The 13,815-nt window shown below is 57.9% G+C and overlaps 1 protein-coding gene and 1 pseudogene across 2 annotated transcripts; both read left to right on the top strand.

The window, feature by feature from the left end:
- Positions 1-806: 806 nt before the first annotated feature.
- On the top strand, positions 807-2,390 carry LOC149122480 (uncharacterized). Its single transcript, XM_089312031.1, has 2 exons — positions 807-928; positions 1,389-2,390. The coding sequence occupies exon 2, from the start codon at positions 1,506-1,508 to the stop codon at positions 1,836-1,838; it is 333 nt and encodes a 110-aa protein (XP_089168157.1). The 5' UTR covers positions 807-928; positions 1,389-1,505; the 3' UTR covers positions 1,839-2,390.
- On the top strand, positions 1,866-2,390 carry LOC100345189 (small ribosomal subunit protein bS16m pseudogene; annotated as a pseudogene). Its single transcript, XR_016219492.1, has one exon. The product of XR_016219492.1 is annotated as a small ribosomal subunit protein bS16m pseudogene (transcript).
- Positions 2,391-13,815: the final 11,425 nt, after the last annotated feature.

The following is a 13,815-nucleotide window of genomic DNA, read 5'->3' on the forward strand; positions in this document are numbered from 1 at the left end:
GAAGGTGGCAGGCCATAAATGGAACGTAACCTGCAGTGGTGCCCAAGTTGCTGCTTCTGGGCATAGCAGAGTCCTGAGTGGCTCGGTCTCCCTGCCATCTCCAGGAGGAGCCACACTGGCACCAGCTCAGCAGGGAGCCTCCAGGGGGGCTCTCGTGCTCTGCCGAGAGCTGTCCTTGAGTCCGAAACGGAATTCCTTGGCGACAGCGCCTGCGGGGAGGACCTGGTAGCACGTTGGCACTTCCCACTGTTCCACTTGCCCATTTGGAACAAGAGCTGAAAGGGACCTGACCAGGGAGGGAATGGGCAGCGGGACAGCCTCCGTCCTGGGGAGAACGGCACCTCCACACATCACTTCTGGGGTTCCTGACTCACCCGCCTTCTTGCAGGCAAACCTCAGAGCCTTTGGAGGCCTGTGGCTTTTCCCAAAGCAGCTTGGCTTGGGCCTCTAGGTTTGGTTGGGTGGGCTTTGGATTAAATAGGACCTGATCATCCTGCCGATGGGGCCTTCCACCCCGTGCTCCCCAGGGGGAGCGGGAACTATTCAGACTGTCCGATTCCTTCCCGCGCTGTGTACCCTGTTCCTCCTTCTGTGGAGTCCAGCCCAGCCCAGCCCACCCCTTCTTAGGGCCAAGCCTCGTGCTTGGTCTCTTGGAAACCATGGCTACCGTCTTGGAAGCTCCTATGCCAGAGCTGTGCACTCACACCTGCACGCTCTCCAGCACGTGTCCCCAGAAGCAGGACAGCAGCCTCCGCCTGCTCAGAGCTGCTACAAGGAGAAGGTTCAGAGACCCAGCCCCTAGGGGATCCTCTCCCGAGCCGGGTGGCAGCGGTGTCTGCTGGGAGTCCGGGCTGGGGTCTATACCCGGCTTCCTTCTGCTCCCTGCCTCTCCCCCATCTCACTGTCACTTCGACGGCTGCTGGCGGAGGTGGGTATCTTTTGGCGTGCGCCAGCTTTTTTTCTTCTCTTCGCCTTGACATGTTTGTCCTCCTTGCTCTGGCGCTACTTTTTAAAGCCCCGAGTTGGGAGTCCAGGGAGCTACAGTGAGTAACTGCAGGAGCCCAGGGGAAGAATCCCACAGCCTTAGATGGTGAAGTTCCCATGGCTTCCCTGCCCGGGGCTGCCTCCCCCATGAAGGAGAGGCCTCTGTGTCTCGGGCTGGCCCTGGAGGAGGGAGGAGAGGGAGCAGGCCGGCCTGTCCTCAGCTTCCCCTTGGCTCTGACCACCCTCCACTCCCCCACCCGCTCCCACTTGAACAGGATTGTCCTCTGGTGAGAGGCATCTTGCTAATTTGGAACAGCTGGTGGGGGGGGGTGGAACAACTGTTCATACTATGCTGGGAGCTTGGCTGAGCGTCCCAGATCCTGCCTTTTGTTTTCCATCCTCAGGAATCTTCTCCTACGCCTCCCCTTCTCTGTTACGGCTCCTCACCTCTGGGTCCGCACTGTGAGAAATTTGCCTCTGCTTCAAGCCGAGTTAGATGCTGCATAAATCCATGGATAGCCATGGTTTCCAAGAGACCAAGCACGAGGGTTGGCCCTAAGAAGGGGTGGGCTGGGCTGGGCTGGGCTCCACAGAATGAAGAACAGGGTACGCAGCGCGGGAAGGAATCGGACAGTCTGCACAGTTCCCGCTCCCCCTGGGGAGCACGGGGTGGAAGGCCCCATCGGCAGGATGATCAGCTGGCCAACTTCTGCAGAAGCAAATGTAAGAGGGAAGCGGGGCTTTCGGGCTTGAGCGAAGGGTGCTGGGTCCCGGCCCGGGCGGTGCCTGTGGTCGGCGGCCGTCCTCTGTCCTGCCAGCGGCTCGGGAGCCGGTTGGTGCGGGCGGCGGGATGACCTGAGGCGTGACGCGCCGGCCGGACCATGGTCCACCTGACTGCCCTCCTCTGCAAGGCCTACCGTGGGGGCCACTTAACCATCCACCTGGCCCTGGGTGGCTGCGCCAACCGCCCCTTCTACTGCATTGTGGCTGCTCACAACAAGTGCCCCAGGGATGGCCGTTTCGTGGAGCAGCTGGGTTCCTGTGATCCACTGCCCAACAATCATGGAGAAAAGCTCGTTGCCCTCAACCTAGACCGGATCCGGCATTGGATTGGCTGCAGGGCCCACCTCTCTAAGCCTATGGAAAAGCTTCTGGGTCTTGCTGGCTTTTTCCCTCTGCATCCTATGACGATCACAAATGCTGAGAGACTGCGAAGGAAGCGAGCAAATGAAGTCCTTTTGGCTTCTCAGGAAACAGAGACAAAGTCTACAGAAACAGAAGCAAGCTGATTTCAGTGAGCATAGCAGTGAGAACAAGGTCAAGGTTCTCTTAAAACACTTGTGCACAACTCTTTATTTTGTTAGATTTGAAGGTCAATAAATGAAGTTTTCTGGAAAAAAAAAAAAGGAAGCAAATGTAAGAGAAATAGCATGCGAGGGCCGCGGTGGCTTGGCTCAGCTGGGTGAGGATGCCCCTTGCCGCCCCTCCTCGGCTCCCTCTGAGTCCTTGGGTATTGTGGTGGGAGGAGTTAGGAGGCTGCACCCAGGGAGTTGGATTTTAGCCTGGTATACGTGTGCCCTACCCAAGTTCCGTAGGCTCAGCACGGGGCCGAGGTGGGACGTCAGCGCCATCTTGCAGCGTGTGGTTGGATAGGTCTGGCTTTTTGTGTCCCACTCTTGCTCAGTCAGCCTCCTTGGGAACCAGGGTCAGATGGTAGCCTGGGGTATCTGCGCCACCTGCTTGGTCTCCCAGCCCCTTCCTCCTCCTTCAGGCCACTCCCCTATTCATGCTGTACTGGGAGCTTGGCTGAGCGTCCCAGATCCTGCCTTTTGTTTTCCATCCTCAGGAATCTTCTCCTACGCCTCCCCTTCTCTGTTACGGCTCCTCACCTCTGGGTCCGCACCGTGAGAAATTTGCCTCTGCTTCAAGCCGAGTTAGATGCTGCATAAATCCATGGGTAGCCAGGTGAGCTCCAGATGGCCTTGGGAGAAGGTAAATGGACTCTGTGTGCCTCGGGATTATCATCCAGGACCCCAGGGACACAGAAGGGCTCTGTGCTGCTACCAGCCAGGGTGGCCCCACACGGCCCGGCTCGCATATCCTTGCTCCTTCTGCTATTAGAGCCAGTGGGCCTGGGGCAGAGCTGATTGCTTGTAGAAATAGAATCGCAGGTAAGGAGAACTAAATCCCATCCAATTACGCCGTCCCCGGAGGGCGGTAAAAGAGCATGTGAGAGAGAGACAGGTTAGAGTGTGGGGTAGGGATGTAGATGGACCCCAAAGATTAAAGCTGGGAGCTTGGGAATGTGGTGTGGAGAGAAACGAGAAGAAGCAGTTCCGTGCTTCAGAAATAAAATAATATGGAAAAAGTCTTTTCCTGCCACTTCTGCAGCCCTCCTCGCCACCACGGCCGCCACGCCGCGGCTCTCCCAGGTTTCTCCTCCAAGGCGTCGCAGTAATGGTGAGATACTAGGAGGGGTGGTGGTTAGAATGGACGGAGATTCCCTTGCCTCTTCCTCTCTGCTCCTCGGCCAGCCCCACTGCACCCCCAGCCCTTTCAGTCCACCAATGTCAGGGCCCACAGAATGGCAGGGGCTGGGGATGGAGTGAGTGCCGGAGGAATGGTGCCACGCCTAACCGGGGCATGCGGCAGCTGGAGCCCTGCCTGGGACTTCCATACTCTTCCTCCCCTTGGAGACAGGAGCAGAGAAGGGCGGCGCCGTCACAGATTCCACACGTTGGGCAGGTGCTGGGGCTGGGGCTAGGACAGAGAGGAGATCCCACCTTTCTGCTCACTTGGAAGACAAATCCATAGCGCCCTCCCCTGAAAGGCTCTGTCAACAGTGGCCAGCTGGGCTGAGTCAGCCCTCACCTGCCCTTTTTCTGTCTCCACAATGGGCCTGCGGCCGCCACCAAGAATCCAAGCCTATCTAAATAGGTGCTCTTTATATATAGCTCGTGGTTCCTGGAAGCTTGCTCTGCCTCGGCCTTTGGAAACACACCTGTGTGTCTTTGTCGTCTTACGTATTCCCAAGTCACGAGTGGCCATTTAGCTTGAGTTAATACTGGGAAGAGAAGCCCCGGTTCTCTAGAGCGCTGATGGGCCAGTAGCTGGTGTCTTGCTCTCAGCCCACTCCCAGCTGTCCACGACTGCCCGCCCTGTCCCCCGGGTCCTCCCACAGGGGCTGGGGCGCTGATGGCAGTCAGCTTGCCAGGTTTAGAAATGATGCCTGCTCTGCTCTTTTGACCTCAAGGTGCTGCCAAGGCTGATTTCTGTCCCAAGACCTGATTTTTTCCAGCAAGTCTTTATCAGCTAGCTGGGACTGTCAGTTAGGCCTTTGACCTTTCCTGAGGTGGCAAAAGAGAGTCGGCAGCATCTCCAGGCTCGCGTCCCTGTGGGGTTGTTGTCCATATACTTTCTCAGCCGTGCTGGCACGGGGGAGATACTCAGCTATCACAGGAGATGGGAAGAACTAGACGGGTCTGTGGGATTTGCTCTTCAACACTGCCCTGACTTTATCTGTAACTGGTTGGTGGTGGGAGGGTTATTTTGTTTTGTTTTGTTTTGCAAAGGGAGCTGGAATTAGATGGGGAGAGAGGGACAACAAAGTCCCCACATGTCTTTTGGATTGCAGCCAGCTGCTTCTGCAAGGTCACTCTCTCTTCCACACTGTTTAGTGATTGACATCCTAGAGCACATTTGTCAAGTCAGGACACACTTTCAGCTTTGGGGTCTGTGTGTGTGTATGCATGTGTACACGTGACAGAATGTGTGTGTACGAGTATCATAGCCACATGCGCCGGTGACTTTTTTTTTATTTAAAGATTTATTTATTTGAAAGGCAGAGTAACAGAGAGGCGGAGAGAGAGAGAGAGAGAGAGGGAGGTCTTCCACCCACTGCTTCACTCCCCAAATGGTCACAACGGCTGGAGCTGCACTGATCCAAAGCCAGGAGCCAGGAGCTTCCTCCAGGTCTCTCAGGCAGGTGCAAGGGCCCAAGGACTTGGGCCATCTTCTACTGCTTTCCCAGGCCATAGCAGAGAGCTGGATCGGAAGAGGAGCAGCCAGGACTCAAACCGGCGCTCATATGGGATGCTGGCACTGCAGGGGCATCTCTACCCACTACACCACAGCGCTGGCCCCGGGCTGGTGACTTCTGTTCTCTTGTTCTTCAGCTGACATGGCCTGGAGCCCAGTTCATGTTTTCTTATTGCTTTGATTTTCAGCTAGGTAGGAGAGCGGACAAGGCAGAGGGCGTGGCGCCTCTGATCACCCCTACCTCCTTTGCCAGAACCACTCCCACGAGCCAAGTGACAGAGCTGTGGAGACAGGCTGTGTCCAGGGAGACTCAACCTTCCTTTCAGTGGCCCTTCAGCCTCTGAACCTTGCACGCAGGCCCCTGTTGCTGGCCAGGGGTCCTCACCACCCTGACTACCATCTGAAAGTCGTGCACCTGTACCCTTTGCCCCCGCTCCCTGAGGAGGGGAATTGGATGAGTGCCCTCTGCAGGTGTGGAGGAAATGGGCCCCTCCAGCGTGCCCTCGGGGTTGTCCCCCATGAGCCTGGAGCCCGGGTGGCACTGCTGCCCACAGGAGGTGGTCCTCTCCCTGAAGGGGAGCAGATGAGCAGGAGCGTGGGAGGGAGGCTGCTGGCTGCGGGGAGCAGATGAGGTGAGTGTTGGCCCTTAGGGAGCCGCACAGAGGCGGGTCTGGCTCCAGAGTGACCAGGCCTCTGTGGCCCAGGGCCACACCTTCCCAGACTCCTCACCCACTCTCCCCTTCCCGGCTCGGCCGGAAGCTCCGTTTTCTGGCTATCCATTCTTTTCGTTCCTGAGAAAGTTGTGGTAGCTGAGTTTTTTTTTTTTTTTTTTTTTTAGCTTTTTAGGGGATTGGGAAAGGAAAACTCTAAAAGTAAAATAATAAAAAACAGCCCACTGTGCCATGATAGGCACATAAATAGCTTCCCCGGTAGCCAGGCTGCACACTCACTTTGCCATAGCAACCTAGAACGAGTGTTTATAACAGCCTGTCGACCGGCTGGAAAACAGCAGCTGCCGCAGTCTGCAACCCTTCTCGGGCAGCTGCCCTGGCCTTGGCCCTGGCCTGGGGGCAGTGGGTGGGCACTCCCTGGAATGGTGAGGGGGTGGGGGATGAATGGGCGGGGCTGGCCCTCTGCTGGGGGTGGGGATGGCAGACTTGCAGGGGCCGGGCAGTAACATCTGGGGAGCTGTGAGTGAGCTGTGGTGTCGGGTTTCTATTCTCCCTCACTTGTGTGCTGCCTCTCCTCCTTCTGAGCTCCCTGAACCTGAACGGGGCCTGGGTGTCCCTGAGATCCTCGCGAGGCAGCCGGCTTTAACTTCCTGAAGCACTCCGGGCTTCTGCTGCGGTCTGTTTCGTGACCGCCTCTCCCATGTGTTTGCCCCGACTGGCAGGCGGGCTGTCCACGGGAAGCACTGGGGTCCCCCTGGGGAAGCAGGGACCAGCCTCCAGGAGGGTGGAGGGAGAGGGAAGAGGGGAGGGGAGAAGCGTGGAGAGCTTGCTGTGCCTTCCGCCCGCAGCCCGGACGGGGTGCTTGCTGCTGGGCTGGGCTCCGTCCTGGGCTTGGAGAGCCTCACGGGGCTGAGCGCAGAAATGCTGAGCTCTGATCTGCAGTGCTGGCAAAGCGGGAGACCGGGAGCGTAGGCTCCTCTTGTTTAGGAACCTGTAGGCAGGCCCATCCCCAGGCCTCTTGGGGCTTTCACCAGCCCTGCAGGAGATGCCCACTCTGATGCCCCCTGCAGGTGCAAGGGAGCATGACCAGCCCCCTTTCTAGAGCCCTGGGCTGGGGCTGGCATTGTGGCACGATGGGTTAAGCCACCACCTCTGACACTGGCAATCCGTATCAGAGCACCAGTTCTAGTCCTGGCTGCTCTACTTCTGATCCAGCTCTCTGCTACTGCCCCTGGGAAGGCAGCAGACGACAGCTCAAGTGCTTGAGTGCCTGCCACCCACGTAGGAGACCCAGATGGGATTCCTGGCTCCTGACTTCAGCCTGGCCCAACTTCTGTTGTTGCAGACACTTGGGGAGTGAACCAGCAGGTGGAAGATCTCTGCCTGCCCTCTGCTCCTTTCTCTGTCACTCTACCTTTCAAATAACTGAGTACATCTAGAATTTAAAAAAAAAAAAAAAGCCGTGGGCTGGCACCGAGGCTCCTGTCTGTGGAGTGTGACCCAGGAGGAGGCCCTGTGGGCAGAGAGGTGATGAGCTATTAGGGAGTGGCCCTGGCGCTCACCCTCAGTGAACACCAGCTTCTCAGCGTGGAACCCTTGCTCATTTTCTGTGATTTCCAGGAAAGTCAGGCTGAGCAAAGCCTGGAACAGGCGAAAGTGGGGAGGGGTCTCTGTCCTTTGACAGGTGAGCCTGTCATGGAGTCAGAACAGTCATGTCTGTCCTGCTGAGCCCCTGGGGACAGAGCAGCTGCCTGGGCCCTCCCTGGTGGGGGATGAGCTGTGGCCTCCCAGGGCTGAGTTCTGGGAGCAAGCAGGTCTGCCTCCCACAGCCAGGGGAGAGTGACCCTCCTCTCGCTCTCCTGGAGCAGGACACAACTCCTCTGAAATTTGTTTCTAAAAATAACCCAGGATGCCATCCAGCTGCTAAAAAGCCCCTTTGTTCCCTTGGAACCGAAATGTGGAAAAACCACAGCCGCCCCAAGAAAGGCAATCTGTGTAGTCTGAGGGCATGCCCACACGGAGGACGCACGCCGCTGCCCAGGCTGGGTGTCCTGTCTGTGGCCCGTGGCTTCCTGTCCCAGTTCCGAGCAGAGAGGAGCTGATGCCCTCGCTGGCCCTCCTCCTGAGCTCTGCCCCCTATCAGGCCAGGGGCTGGGGGAGCCTGCCAGCACCCCTCGCATGAAGCGCCCACTGCCACCTGAAGTCAGCTCCTGGCCTCACCCTGTCTGTCTGAGCTTTGCCTGCTGTGAGCACCCCACGTCCCCTCTGAGTCACAGGACGGTTCAGTGGTGACCCACGCCAGGGTGACTCAGAGGATTTGGAAGAGGGTGCCTTCCCCGAGGCCCTGGGCCGCAGGGACTGCCCATGTCATCTTGATGACATCGACGCTGTCCTAGGACGGAGACCCGGGGGTGACGTTGCCCTCCGGGGACCAGTTCCTGCTTCCTCCCTACTCATGCAATGGAGCTTCCTGGGTCTCTGACGTGGGCTGGATCTTTTTTTTTAAAGATTAGTCTATTTACTTGAAAGGTAGTTGCAGAGGGAGGGAGGGAGGGGAGGAGAGAGAGAGGGAGGGAGAAAGAGAATCTTCCATCTGCTGTTTCACTCCCCAAAAGGCCGCAATGACTGGAGCTATTGGAGCTGGGCCAAACTGAAGCCAGGAGCCAGGAGTTCACCCAGGTCTCTCATGTGAGTGCAGGGGCCCTAGGACTTGGCCGTCCTCCGCTGCTTCCCCAGGAGCATTAGCAGGGAGCTGGATTCCTAGTGGAGCAGCCGGGACTTAAACCGGCGCTGTGGGCTGCGGCTTAACCCGTGGCGCCGGCCCCCGCGGGCTGGATCTTGCCAGGTCATATGGGCAGGGGCTGGCTGGCAGGCTTGCGTGTGCTCTCTGAGGGCTTGTCCTTCTCCCTGCCTCCTGCAAGCATCTGGTCACAGCTGATGAGCCCTGCAGCTGCTGTCACAGCGTGTCCTCGACACTGTGGAGCTGTCAGCCTCGTGTCACGTTTCCTTTTTGCTTTCTTGATCCACAGGTGCAGAGCGAGTCCCATTGTGAATTCGTAGCCAGCGAGTGCCATTGTGTGAGGCCCTTCCTTTGCCTCCTGTTTCTGTTCCCTTCTCTGCCTGTGGACAGCAGGCTAGTGTGCTACTGATTGCAGTGCGTCCTTTAAAACCCATGGCACTGCTTTAGATGCATGTGTTTTTTTTGACAGGTAAATTCGGGTTTTTTTTGTTTGTTTGTTTGTGTTTTTTTTTTTTTTTTAATTTGGACAGGTAGAGTTATAGACAGTGAGAGAGAGAGACAGAGAGAAAGGTCTTCCTTCCATTGGTTCACTCCGCAAATGGCCGCCACAGCCGGAGCTGCGCCGATCCAAAGCCAGGAGCCGGGTACTTCCTCCCAGTCTCCCATGTGGGTGCAGGGACCCAAGCACTTGGGCCATCCTCCACTGCCTTCCCAGGCCACAGCAGAGAGCTGGACTGGAAGAGGAGCAACCAGGACTAGTACCTGATGCCCCAACCGGGACTAGAACCCGGGGTGGCAGCACCGCAGGCGGAGATTAGCCAAGTGAGCCACTGTGCCGGCCTGATGCGTGTGTCTTTAATTGATATAAACACAAGCCAGTTTTCCGCCACTAGGCACTGTGTTCTTGAGATCACAGTACTATCACGCGTGCATCGACTCTTGTTTCTAACTGTTGCATGATATTGCGTGCTATCTAGCTTCGTGTTTTACCTGTCTAGACCGGGAAAGTGCATCCCCGGGGACTTCCGACTTCCTGTCACCCCAAAGATGCACAGTGAGCATCCCTGCCCCTGCTCCTTTTTGGGCCCTGTGCAAGCATTTCTCTGAGGATTGCATACAGGAGTGGATCGCTGGGTCAAGGGTGTGCATAGGCTTGACCTACCGGGGAGCACCAGGTGGCTGTGGGGCGGGGCGATGAATTCGGATCCCCCTGGCCCAGGGGTTCAGCGTGACCCATTTTCTCCGGCTGGATGCTTTGATTCTGGTACTACATCTCTGCTGCTGAACTGAAGCTGCCCTCAGGGTCGCAGACTTGGGGGGGGAGGGGGAGAGGGAAGGAGCCTCCTGCCTGGGAACCACCTGCTAGCAGGAAGCAGCCTGCCCTTTTCTGTATGTAAGAAACAAGTGCATAGAGCTGGCGCTGTGCGCAGTGGGTTAACGCCCTGGCCTGCAGTGCCTGCATCCCATATGGGCGCCCGTTCTAGTCCTGGCTGCTCCTCCTCCAATCGAGCTCTCTGCTGTGGCCTGGGAGGGCAGTGGAGGATGGCCCAAGTCCTTGGGCCCCTGCACCCCATGGGAGACCTGGAAGAAGCTCCTGGCTCCTGGCTTCGGATTGGCTCAGCTCTAGCCGTTGCAGCCATCTGGGGAGTGAACCAGCAGATGGAAGACCTCTCTCTCTCTGCCTCTCTCTATAACTCTGTCTTTCAAATAAATAAAATGAATCTTTAAAAACAAAACAAAAAAGCAAGTGCCCACCCAGAGACTCGCGTGTAGGAACCAGCTGAGCATCAGCACCCCGTTCCCGGGCCAGGCCCCAGCGCGCCATCCTGTGGTCAGGGCACGGGCCTGGCTTGGGTGCCGCAGCCCCCACTTGGCTTCCTGGCGAGGGTGTGGCTGCTGAACGATGATGACAAACGATGCCACCCACCTCCTGAACTTTCGCCAACGCACTGAGCCTCTGACCTTCTTCCCATGCCTGCACAGGGCCCCGTGGCCTGGAGAAGGGCGTGTGCTCTGCTCTGCTGCCAGCCAGCAGGCCTGGGAGGAGCAGTCAGGGCGAGGCAGGCACGGCGGGGGCGGGCAAGAGCCGGGGGCCGCAGTGAGGGTGGCTGCTCTGCCCGAGTGACGGGAATTGGCCGGGGTGGCTCTAGGAAACAAGGGGTCTGTAATGAGGGGAGTGGAGCGACCCCTGTGTGGGGTTCCTGCCTTCCGTGAGAGGGGCCGGCCAGGGAAGGCTCAGGCCGGGCAGCCTGCTGTGGACAGGGCGTGGCCGTTGTAGAAGCGTGGGAGTGCTTGAGAGAGGAGCAAGTATAACCACCCCAGGTGATGCACAGGAAATAGCCCTGCTGGAGTAGGGGCTAGCACCTGGGGCACACAGGGTTGCAAGGCCAGGGCTGCGAGGTGAGAGTGGAGGAAACGCTCACCCCCTCTCCCAGGCTCTCCTGCTGGGGTCAGTGCAGAGCTTAGTACCTCTGGCTGGGGGTGGGGGGACGAGAGAGGGGAGGGTGTGTGCCCTGATCACCCGGGTCTAGCTCTGCTCCCACCTGGGTGGTTCCCTGACCTATTGCAGAGCCTTTTAGGGGTTGAGTGCGAAGGGCCCGTGGGGTTATGTGGACCCTCCCATCAAGGTGTAGGAAGCAAATGCACGGCTTGGTTTCCATCTTCCTGCAACGCTGTTTCTTGTACTGGAGGCAGGCCAGCTTGGGATTTGGGCGAGGGCACAAATCCTCTCTCTGAACCTGTCTGTCCCTGCTATACCGGGAATGTGGGGTGGGCGTTGTGGTGCAGTGGGTTAAACCTCTGCTCGGGACACCCTCGTCCCATGTCAGAGGGGCAGCTTGAGTCCCAGTTCCCCTGCTTCCCACTTGCTCCCTGCTGACGCACCCTGGAAGGCAGCAGACTTGGGCTCAAGTGCTTGGGTCCCTACCACCCATGTGGGAGGCCTCTCTCTGTAACTCTGGGTGGGATTCCAGGCACCTGATTTTGGCCTGGTCCAGCCCTGGCTCTGGTGGGCATTTGGGGAGTGAACCACTGAATGGAAGAACTCTCTCACCTTTTCTCTTTTTCTTTGTCCTCTGCCTTTCAAGTAGAAGAAAATAAGTAAACACATTTTTTTTTTTTTTGACAGGCAGAGTTAGTGAGAGACAGAGAGAAAGGTCTTCCTTCTGTTCGTTCACCCCACAAATGGCCACTACAGCCGGCGCACTGCACCAATCCGAAGCCAGGAGCCAGGTGCTTCCTGCTGGTCTCCCGTGCGGGTGCAGGGCCCAAGCACTTGGGCCATCCTCCACTGCCTCCCCAGGTGCATGAGCAGGGAGCTGGATGAGAAGGAGAGCAGCTGGGGCTCAGATCCACGCTCATATGGGTGCTGATGTCACAGGCAGCGGCTTAACCCCACTGCAGCACAACACTGGCCCCAAACTTTTTTTTTTAAAGTGAGAACGTTCTTCTAGGGTTGGTCATTGGTGAGGATTCAGTGAAACGGGACAAGTGTTCAGAAAGTTCATGAAAAACCTATGTGTGAATTTCAAAAAAAAAAAAAAATTCTTAACTAAAATAAACTTAGCTTTTACTTCCATTTTGCCATGAACCTTTTGAAATACCCTCATCTATGCAATAATGATGGCAGGTATTGCACTTGGACCAACCAGTATGTTAGGTAGCAACACACACACACACACATACACACACAATTTCTAGTTTTTACATCAAGTGCCTACTGTGGCACCTGGCGCATAGTGGGTGCTCAGCACGACAGGCCTCACATCCCACCCCTCTGCAGGGAGGGAGAGGTAGGACTTCTGGAGAGGAGCGAGGCTCTGGGTGAGAAACAAGGCGAGAAGTGTGCTGAGGGCCCGACCCTTGCTCCGTGTTGCAGGGTGCTGGGTCTCCCTCCCCGAGGTCTCCCTGCCACTCTCACCTCCTCCCCGGCGGTGGCCAGCGTGTCCTCTGAGTGCTGCCAGTCTGCTCCTGGGCAGAGGCCCTCAGCGCCAGGAGCACAGGGCAGGGCGGGACTGAGCGGCCCCCGCCTGCAGCCCGGAGGCCAGGGCTGACCGGAGCCACTTAGTCTTCCAAGCAGGCCTGTCCGTGGCGCTGCACCAGCCTGCAGCCCTCGCCCCCGGCCCCCCCTGTTGCCGTCTCCCCTGCCTCCCACCACAGTCAGTAGGTGCCGGTGGAGGGGGAGATCCGTAGCGTGGGCTCCGCTCCCGTCGTCAGCTGTGCCTTCGTCTGCTACCTGCACAGAGAGATGCCCTTTACTTCTCCCCGGCTGGGGACCAATGTCCTCCTTAGCACCCTGGGGAGCATCCATGAGCAAGGGACTCCTTGGACAGAACTGCAGGGACAGGGTCGCACTGTCGATGACTTGCTGGCACGGGGCGTGACGCTCTAGTCTAGGGAGCCCAGCTGCAGGTTGGGCTGTCGGGAAGGGCAGGGTCTGGGTCGTGGGCATCTCGGGAGTGGATGAAAGCGGCACGGGGACTGTTCCGCTCTCCCGGGTCCAGGACTGGCGTAGCTGATTCCGAGAGAGAGAAAGGAAGGGCAAGAGCTGGCTCCTCCTCTCAGTGGGGGTGGGAATCTCCTGTGCCCTAGAGGTGCCAGCATCGGAAAGGGCCTCTTGGGTGTCTGTCAGAGAACGCAGGGGTCCAGACTCAGGAGAGGAGTGAAGCGGCACACGGACGGCATGGGGCAGTCACAGCTGCTGACTTGCCAAAGACCAGCCCACTTTTCTTTTTTTTAAGATATATTTATTTATTTGAAAGAGTGACAGAGAGAGAGGTCTTCCATTCACTGGTTCACTCCCCAGATGGTCACAACTGCCAGGACTGCGCCAGGCCAAAGCCAGGAGCTGCTTCCGGGTCTCCCACACGGGTGCAGGGGTCCAAATGCTTGGACCATCTTCCACTGCTTTCCCAGAAGCATTAACATGGAGCGAGATTGGAAGTGGAGCAACCGGCACTCAACAGCGCCTGCATGGGATGCGGGTGCTGCTGGCTGCGGCTTTACCCACTGTGCAACAAGACCAGCCCCCAAGACCAGACCACTTTTGATCTCCGTGGAGCTGTTTTCCCCTGTAACGTGGGGGTCCCCGCAGTCCTCCCTAGAATTCACACGGCATTGCCTTCCCATGCCGTCTGGGATGACATCTCTCAACTTTGGAAGGAAAACCTTAAAATGGGCTTGTGGGCAGACGGCGTCACGTGGGGACGCAGTGGGAGAGCTTGCTGCTCCCTCCTCTCCTCGCTGGGCTGGCAAAACGCTAGAAACGGGGAGTGAGCACATACCTCGCCCGCCCGGAACGCCCATGCCGAGGGACTGACCCGGCCTGGTGTTCCCTGGCATCCAGCCTGGCCTGGCTAGGGCAGCGGCGGCGCCGTGAGTGTC

Source organism: Oryctolagus cuniculus, chromosome 13 (assembly GCF_051225735.1).
Source record: "Oryctolagus cuniculus isolate XC-2025 breed Fujian yellow rabbit chromosome 13, ASM5122573v1, whole genome shotgun sequence".
Taxonomy (NCBI): Eukaryota; Metazoa; Chordata; class Mammalia; order Lagomorpha; family Leporidae; genus Oryctolagus; species Oryctolagus cuniculus.

Coding starts and splice junctions, on each gene's coding strand:
- LOC149122480 (XM_089312031.1), top strand. CDS start 1,506: ATGGTTTCCAAGAGACCAAGCACGAGGGTTGGCCCTAAGAAGGGGTGG.